The following is a 10,225-nucleotide window of genomic DNA, read 5'->3' as shown; positions in this document are numbered from 1 at the left end:
TGTAACCTAAAATAAGATTCTGGCGAACACATGTGGTAGCGAGTGATACCGTCTGGTTGGCTGGACGGCCTGGCCTGGCCTGGCCTGGCCTGGCTACCATCTAACTGGACAAGACTCGAGTTCTCCCGTGGTGTGTGTGTGTGTGTGTGTGTGTGTGTGTGCGCCCCACCCCCTACACTCTCGCTCCTCCTGAATCCTGTGCGCCCCCCCTCCTTCGGCCTCCACGTTAGCACGGCTCAGTACCTTGTGTTTGCTGTGGCTAGCGCACGTGTGGCCGCCGTCCCCACACTGTGCTCCCTCGACACCGCGACTTGACCACATCGCTCTTGAGGAACCTAGTGTGTGTGTGTGTGTGTTGTGTGTGTGTGTGTGTGTGCGTGTGTCGTCTAGTGCGACTCTAGGAGGTAAAGGAGAGGAGCGTTGGCCGCCGACGCCCCACGTCTACGATGAAGGTCTCCGTCAGGGTTCGAGACGAGTGGCTGCAGGTACCCTGTAAGACAGGTGAGTGTATACACCTGTCGTCATGTTCCTCCTCCTCCTCCTCCCACCAACACACAGCCCCTATCTCCCATCTCAGTATCAGGACGTACCCCCTTCAGGCGACACACGTCTCATCCTGCACTGAGGGAGGGTACATAATTCTCTGAATACCCCTTCAGGTTACGACTGTTACCCCATACAGCCAGGAGGGGGGTACATCATTTTGGGAATATCCCTTCAGCCTACCACTGTTACCCTGCACTGGGGGTACACTACTCCATGAATACCCCTTCAGGGTACCGATGCTTCCCTCCACTGTGGGGTAAATGTACAATATTTCCACTCTTTCTGCCCACAGAGTGGACAACCTTACGAGAAATACAGAAATATATATATATATATATATATATATATATATATATATATATATATATATATATATATTTTTTTTTTTTTTTTTATACTTTGTCGCTGTCTCCCGCGTTTGCGAGGTAGCGCAAGGAAACAGACGAAAGAAATGGCCCAACCCCCCCCATACACATGTACATACATACGTCCACACACGCAATATACATACCTACACAGCTTTCCATGGTTTACCCCAGACGCTTCACATGCCTTGATTCAATCCACTGACAGCACGTCAACCCCTGTATACCACATCGCTCCAATTCACTCTATTCCTTGCCCTCCTTTCACCCTCCTGCATGTTCAGGCCCCGATCACACAAAATCCTTTTCACTCCATCTTTCCACCTCCAATTTGGTCTCCCTCTTCTCCTCGTTCCCTCCACCTCCGACACATATATCCTCTTGGTCAATCTTTCCTCACTCATTCTCTCCATGTGCCCAAACCACTTCAAAACACCCTCTTCTGCTCTCTCAACCACGCTCTTTTTATTTCCACACATCCCTCTTACCCTTACGTTACTTACTCGATCAAACCACCTCACACCACACATTGTCCTCAAACATCTCATTTCCAGCACATCCATCCTCCTGCGCACAACTCTATCCATAGCCCACGCCTCGCAACCATACAACATTGTTGGAACCACTATTCCTTCAAACATACCCATTTTTGCTTTCCGGGATAATGTTCTCGACTTCCACACATTTTTCAAGGCTCCCAAAATTTTCGCCCCCTCCCCCACCCTATGATCCACTTCCGCTTCCATGGTTCCATCCGCTGACAGATCCACTCCCAGATATCTAAAACACTTCACTTCCTCCAGCCTCTCACCATTCAAACTCACCTCCCAATTGACTTGACCCTCAACCCTACTGTACCTAATAACCTTGCTCTTATTGACATTTACTCTTAACTTTCTTCTTCCACACACTTTACCAAACTCCGTCACCAGCTTCTGCAGTTTCTCACATGAATCCGCCACCAGCGCTGTATCATCAGCGAACAACAACTGACTCACTTCCCAAGCTCTCTCATCCCCAACAGACTTCATACTTGCCCCTCTTTCCAAAACTCTTGCATTTACCTCCCTAACAACCCCATCCATAAACAAATTAAACAACCATGGAGACATCACACACCCCTGCCGCAAACCTACATTCACTGAGAACCAATCACTTTCCTCTCTTCCTACACGTACACATGCCTTACATCCTCGATAAAAACTTTTCACTGCTTCTAACAACTTGCCTCCCACACCATATATTCTTAATACCTTCCACAGAGCATCTCTATCAACTCTATCATATGCCTTCTCCAGATCCATAAATGCTACATACAAATCCATTTGCTTTTCTAAGTATTTCTCACATACATTCTTCAAAGCAAACACCTGATCCACACATCCTCTACCACTTCTGAAACCACACTGCTCTTCCCCAATCTGATGCTCTGTACATGCCTTCACCCTCTCAATCAATACCCTCCCATATAATTTACCAGGAATACTCAACAAACTTATACCTCTGTAATTTGAGCACTCACTCTTATCCCCTTTGCCTTTGTACAATGGCACTATGCAAGCATTCCGCCAATCCTCAGGCACCTCACCATGAGTCATACATACATTAAATAACCTTACCAACCAGTCAACAATACAGTCACCCCCTTTTTTAATAAATTCCACTGCAATACCATCCAAACCTGCTGCCTTGCCGGCTTTCATCTTCCGCAAAGCTTTTACTACCTCTTCTCTGTTTACCAAATCATTTTCCCTAACCCTCTCACTTTGCACACCACCTCGACCCAAACACCCTATATCTGCCACTCTGTCATCAGACACATTCAACAAACCTTCAAAATACTCATTCCAGACGCTTTCGTGTGACTGAATCGTCAGAACTGATGAGGGTTGTGTGTACAAAATCCCCTGTAAAGAGTGTGATCAGATCTACATTGGCCAACCTTAAGTGAGGACTGTGTGTGTGTGTAATAATCACTGAAAGAGTTGTGATCAGTTTTACATCGCTCAAATCGATCAGGTTTTATGTGTCAGGGTGAAACAACATAGTGTGAGGTATGGTCATGTCAGGGTGAAACAACATAGTGTGAGGTATGGTCATGTCAGGGTGAAACAACATAGTGTGAGGTATGGTCAAGAATCCAATGCAGTATTTGTGCATTTGGTCATCAAACTGACCGAGGCGAGGGTTAAGGTTATCACGCACACTAACTCAGCGATGGATAGGAATGTTGTTGAATCATCTCTTATCAAACATAGAGAAAACAGTAGGAATCAAAATGTTGGTTTACATAAGATCCGATAACTTTATAAGTGAAAAAAAAAAGAAACATATTGTAAATATGTTTCCCAGTCCATAGGTTAGACTGAGTTTGGAACTTGAGAGAGAGAGAGAGAGAGAGAGAGAGAGAGAGAGAGAGAGAGAGAGAGAGAGAGAGAGAGAGAGAGAGAGAGGTGAGGCCGTCGGGGGTGACCTGTGCCCTAATCCCTTTTTACCTGTTTCTAAATTCATCTGCCAGGCATCAACCCCCCCCCCCCCCCCCCCCCCCCCCCCCCCCCCCGTGGCGGCTGGTGTACCATGTTCTCGTTTTCTCTATCTGTATACTCACAGTCCTGACGATGTAATTATACGAAAGCGCTCGACACTTTCTGTGTTGTTTTCCGTTTTCTTGTGGTTTGACCAGCGTCATAGGTGCACTCGCTTCTTTTGTACTTTACATATATATATATATATATATATATATATATATATATATATATATATATATATATATATATGCATATGCATATGAACGCGCACCTTCATAGAACATACAAATATATAAGATATATGATATATATATGTATATATATATATATATATATATATATATATATATATATATATATATATATATATATATATATATATATATTATCCCTGGGGATAGGGGAGAAAGAATACTTCCCACGTATTCCCTGCGTGTCGTAGAAGGCGACTAAAAGGGGAGAGAGCGGGGAGGCCTGGAAATCCTCCCCTCTCATTTTTGATTTTCCAAAAGAAGGAACGGAGAAGGGGGCCAAGTGAGGATATTCCCTCAAAAGGCCCAGGCCGTTGTTCTTAACGCCACCTCGCTAACGCGGGAAATGGCAAATATTATACATACATACACACACACACACACACACACACACACACACACGCGAATATAGTGTATATGAACACTTACATATCTCCTTCTCGAACCACCATCTGCCAAGAGTCGCTTTCAGCGGGCAGTCATAAACGACCAGGGTCGTACCCCAAGAGAGCCAAGTTCCCTCACGGCAAACGAGAACGTCTCGCGCGCGCGCACGCAGGCAGGCAGGCAGGAGGAGGAGACCTCGAGGCCAGTGTAGAACGTACTCGAAGTTATGCCAATATGTATGACTTATGGTTCCTCAAGGAAAAAAAAGAAGAAGAAATAGATAAAAAAAACCCCCACCCACTCTGAGCCACCTCTTACCCTCTACCCCCACCTCACAACCCCCCTTTCAGACGATCACTGAGCACCTCCCTCTCCCCTCCCTAAAGTCCTTGGACCGTTTTGTGAACTCTGTGTCCCCTGTTTTGCGACACCCTTCCACCTCGCCCCCCCCCCCTCTTCATCATCTATCTGGCTGGGCGGGGGGCCGCCCACACGACAGAATGTCAAAATCAAGGGTTCGGTCTCCTCAAACAGCATTGTTAACGTATGGAATGATTCCACCAATGACAGACGTTAAAAATGGCATACCACAGAAGTACTTGTCTTCTCCCTCACGACTGATGTTACCTGCACCTCCTCACTTACAAGTTTCTCCCCTTAATAAACTCTCACACCCCTTAATAAACTCTCCCACCCCTTAATAAACTCTCACACCCCTTAATAAACTCTCACACCCTTTAATATACTCTCCCACCCCTTAATAAACTCTCACACCCTTTAATAAACTCTCCCACCCCTTAATAAACTCTCCCACCCCTTAATAAACTCTCACACCCCTTAATAAACTCTCACACCCTTTAATAAACTCTCACACCCTTTAATATACTCTCACACCCCTTAATAAACTCTCACACCCCTTAATAAACTCTCACACCCCTTAATAAACTCTCACACCCTTTAATATACTCTCCCACCCCTTAATAAACTCTCACACCCTTTAATAAACTCTCCCACCCCTTAATAAACTCTCGCACCCTTTTATAAACTCTCACACCCTTTAATATACTCTCACACCCCTTAATAAGCTCTCCCACCCTTTGATAAACTCTCACACCCCTTAACAAACTCTTCCACTCCTTAATAAACTCTCCTTTTTAACCTTTCTATTCTTTCCTCGCCCTCTACGAATCTCTCTATCTCCCTCTACGAATCTCTCTATCTCCCTACGAATCTCTCTATCTCCTTACGAATCTCTCTATCTCCTTACGAATTTCTCTATCGCCCTACGAATCTCTCTATCTCCTTACGAATCTCTCTAACTCTTCACGAATCTTTCTATCTCCTTACGAATCTTTCTATCTCCCTACAAATCTCTCTATCTCCTTACGAATCTCTCTATCTCCCTCTACGAATCTCTCTATCTCCTTACGAATCCCTCTACGAATCTCTCTATCTCCTTACGAATCTCTCTATCTCCTTACGAGTCTCTCTATCTACTTACGAATCTCTATCTCCCTACGAATCTTTCAATCTCCCTACGAATCTTTCAATCTCCCTCTACGAATCTCTCTATCTCCTTACGAATCCCTCTATCTCCCTCTACGAATCTCTCTATCTCCTTACGAATCTCTCTATCTCCTTACGAGTCTCTCTATCTACTTACGAATAATTCGATCTCCCTACGAATCTCTATATCCTTACGAATCTCTCTATCTCCCTACGAATCTCTCTATCTCCTTACGAATCTCTCTATCTCCTCACGAATCTTTCTATCTCCTTACGAATCTCTCTATCTCCTTACGAGTCTCTCTATCTCCTTACGAATCATTCGATCTCCCTACGAATCTCTCTATCTCCCTACGAATCTCTATCTCCTTACGAATCTCTCTATCTCCCTCTACGAATCTCTCTATCTCCTTACGAATCTCTCTCTATCTCCTTACGAATCTCTCTATCTCCCTACGAATCTTTCAATCTCCCTACGAATCTCTCTATCTCCCTACGAATCTCTCTATCTCCCTACGAATCTCTCTATCTCCCTACGAATCTCTTTATCTCCTTACGAATCCCTCTATCTCTATCTCCCTCCCTCTCGTGTAAAGTAGGACGCTATCCATCCCTCCAGCAACAAACGGAACGAGCTACAGGACTATGCCCAAGCCATCGTGGCCTGACCACCACACTCATCCCCTTCGTTAAGGGTCAAACTACCAAACAACCGGATCTAAAGTCGCTCATAACATTATGGTGGTCTCACCCTCACAACCCCCCCCCCCTCCCTCGTTAAGGGTCAAACTACCAAACAACCGGATCTAAAGTCGCTCATAACAACCAAACTGGTTATGGTATAGTTTTTTTGTTTGGTTACCCTGATCCAACCAGATTCTTGCATAAACCAGACCCATGGGTTGTGAGAGGAATTCGGCAGCTACACTCATCTGGCCGTGACTATCTATCTATACATCTATATCATGTATATCATCTATCTATCTATCTATATCTCATCATCATCATCATCCATCATTATATAATGCATCGGAGAACATCGATTTTACAGACCCTCAAATTTTGCCCACGCTGAGGAGGGAAACGTGGACTCCACCTTGTGAAATGTGTGTTTTCTCGCACTTTTACTTTCGCACACTTTGATCCATCAAGCGTTGGGGGGGGGGGGGGGACGACGAAACAACGTCGTCTTCATTCACACTTATGCGTCAAATGCTTCGAACTTAGGCAACATCGAGTGGCACCACCACGAACGCTACGTGAAACCCATCATTAATACCTCCACCTTACCACAACCTCGCCTTCACTACTCGCTACGCAAAACCTACACCATCAAATGTACATTGTAACACGCCCCTGTGGGCTACACTACTGTAGATTCATCTCCCCCGCGTCCCACCCTCTGCCCCTTGAGAAAAAAATAACGCAAGTTACTCATCGCTTTAAATGAAGTTTGACGCGTGTTTAAACGCCTCTGAAGTGTGGCTGCGTTTGAATGTCTGGGGAAACAATGTTTAGCGAGGATGGTCGTGGGTGAGGTGAGGTGAGGCTGGTCGTGGGTGAGGTGAGGTTGGGTGAGGTGAGGTGAGGTTGGTCGTGAGGTGAGGTGAGGTGAGGTGAGGTGAGGTTGGTCGTGGGTGAGGTGAGGTGAGGTTGGTCGTGGGTGAGGTGAGGTGAGGTTGGTCGTGAGGTGAGGTGAGGTTGGTCGTGGGTAAGGTGAGGTGAGGTTGGTCGTGAGGTGAGGTGAGGTTGGTCGTGAGGTGAGGTGAGGTGAGGTTGGTCGTGAGGTGAGGTGAGGTTGGTCGTGAGGTGAGGTGAGGTTGGTCGTGGGTGTGGTGAGGTGAGGTTGGTCGTGGGTGTGGTGAGGTGAGGTTGGTCGTGAGGTGAGGTGAGGTGAGGTTGGTCGTGGGTGAGGTGAGGTGAGGTTGGTCGTGAGGTGAGGTGAGGTTGGTCGTGGGTGAGGTGAGGTTGGTCGTGAGGTGAGGTGAGGTGAGGATATTCGTGGGTGAGGTGAGGTGAGGTTGGTCGTGGGTGAGGTGAGGTGAGGTGAAGGGGATGAGAAACAGGTGATGCACTGAGGGATTGGGCACACTGGGACAACCATAAGGACATAGCGTGCATGCAAGACGCCTGCACGGGGGAACGTATCCATCATACGCTGGTGTATGGTGTGATAAACATTGGGTCAAGACGAAGGGGGAAAATTAGCAGATGTCAGAGAAGTCATGTGACGTGAAGAAGTCATCAGAAGGAAGCATGGATCATGATTTCCCCCCCTCAGGAAGTCATAATGATCATGCAAACCCTATGACACTTAATAGGTTGATCATACATGGAAAAAGAAAAGTAGTTGAAAGTAATACCACTGATATGTTTAAGGACAGACTATATATACATATTTCGCCCCAAGACCACGACTGACATTATTTCCCCCTACTTTTTTTTTTTTTCAAAGTTACAAGAAAAGTTTCTTTAAGTTTCCTTTTATGTGAAGCACCAGCGCGTCTTTGTACGCTCACCACACTGCTCTGTGAGTATAGAACCCCTTTCACTATCACAGGCAACCTCTTTACTATCCAGTGGTCTGTTGCTGTGTGAATTCCTTTGTATTCTTTGCATGCCTTCCTATGTTGAGTGTTGAGAACGAGGACGAATTACAAGAACCCACAAGCAGTCTCATCCTATCTATTGGGAAATATATCCTTTTCATCTGCAGTGATCAACAAACGTAATATTATGGGACTCCAACATGCATTCGACTTTCTCTCCCCGAAGGAAGGCGGCATCAAACACAGTCACTTAACAATGCTCACAGTAGAAGCAGCCAAGACCACACCATCCCGAGTTCACCAAGAACTCCAGGACAAGTTTTTGTCAATCCCACACTCTGATATTCATGAGAGAATTAATAGAACTCTCTCACTGGCAGAAAATCTTTTAACTAAACGCGGTGTGTGTGTGTGTGTGTGTGTGTGCGTTTATATAAACACATGTACATACATACGTAGGTTACATAAATACACACGTACAGACATATACACATACATACTTACATTCATATATATATATATTCATATAACAACGAATATAGTGCATATGAACGCGCACTTCCATGAAATATACAAACCTTCAACAGCCAGGATCGAACCCGGTACTCCTGCGTAGCTCCCGCCTGCTGCGCACGAATCCCTAGGTTCGATCCTGGCTGTTGAAGGTTTGTATGCTATACGTATATAGATGGACTTGGGTGGTGACATCGTCTCTATAACCAGATGCCATACTACCAACTCAGGATAGCAAAGGAGGCCAACTGTCTGCTGGGCACATACATTAATTGCATTCGAGCACATGGATAAGGAGGTATGTTAGTAAGCAGTCCACGTCACACATGAAGAGCCAAAAAACTAGATTGTGCTTCTCTCATGTCTGGTCACCGCTCCCACAGAAGCAAGAAGAGGTAGTAGAGAAGGTCCAGAGGAGAAGGCAACAAAGAAGGCATCAGAATTCAGACACGTTTCCCAGAAAGACTTTAAGTGGCTTTAATCCACCACGGAGAAGAGAAGAGTAAGGGGTGTTCAGATCAACACCACTGAAATTCTTTAAAACCAGCAGGATGGGTGAACAGTGGACAGTTCTCCGAGAAAATTTATCTAGGGACAGAACAGCCAAAGATCATAACGTAAAGAGAAGAAAGACTTTTGTTAAGATGTCAACAAAAGCAGGTTTTTTTTTCTTTTTTTGGTAAAAGACAGGTGGATGAACGGAATCAACTGGATGACGAAGTTGTGAATGCGAACAACATGCAGAAGTTCGAAAAAAAAAAAGTTGTTATGACAGTAAAGTTCAAGTGGCAGGAACCACTCCCTTCCCCTTCTCTCTCCCCTCCCCATCGAAGGGAGAACAACTATTCCCCCCTCACTCTCCCTCCCGAGCACATTACAAATGGGTGATAACATACATATGTACATAAATGGTACATAGAAGTGTTCTTCCGTCTTGGCTTACGCAACCCCTGGACCCCTTTGACAAGGAAGGGAGGAGGGGCGTTGTTCCCTCCGGCTTCGAAGCCACGCTCCACGCAGGAGCATGGCAAGGTGGGCTCCTGAGGATGGGAGGGGAGAGAGAGAGAGAGAGAGAGAGAGAGAGAGAGAGAGAGAGAGAGAGAGAGAGAGAGAGAGAGAGAGAGAGAGAGAGATCCTTTCCCTTTCGAACTCGCCATTCCGGTCCGGCTGTATCACCACCACCTCCTCCATGCCAGGCCTGAGCTCAGAGGTATCAGCTGTTTCTTAACTGACGATTGACTCCTCATGAATCTATGGAGATGATGATGATGATGATGATGATGATGATGATGCTCTGCGAATCCTTGCCTCGTCCACAACATTCTCCTCCCCCTTCAAAATGGGTCTCTGTTCCTTCCCTCTTTCCTCGACCTGCTACACTCGTTCGTCGCTCACTTATGCCTTACAAACGTAAAAGTCGAACGGAGTTCTGCCCCCCACCCCACATCTTAACCACATCACGTCCTTAGTTGCCTCAGATAATTGATACAGTCCATCCCTATCTCACCCTCCCTCCCTCTGTATCTAAGGCTTGAGGTGCCCACCATCCTACTCCTTCACTGTAGAATTTCACTCAATCC

General features: G+C 45.9%; 1 protein-coding gene across 1 annotated transcript in view; it reads left to right on the top strand.

Moving 5' to 3' along the window:
- Positions 1-246: 246 nt before the first annotated feature.
- Positions 247-10,225, top strand: part of LOC139753278 (histidine ammonia-lyase-like) — a 40,236-nt gene continuing 30,257 nt past the window's right edge. Inside the window, 1 exon segment of the mRNA XM_071669543.1 lies at positions 247-501. Coding sequence (XP_071525644.1) covers positions 447-501 — 55 coding nt within the window. The 5' untranslated portion in view covers positions 247-446.

Source organism: Panulirus ornatus, chromosome 14 (genome assembly GCF_036320965.1).
Source record: "Panulirus ornatus isolate Po-2019 chromosome 14, ASM3632096v1, whole genome shotgun sequence".
Classification (NCBI taxonomy): Eukaryota; Metazoa; Arthropoda; class Malacostraca; order Decapoda; family Palinuridae; genus Panulirus; species Panulirus ornatus.
The sequence above is the reverse complement of the archived record's forward strand: the minus strand, read 5'-3'. Positions and strand labels throughout refer to the sequence as shown.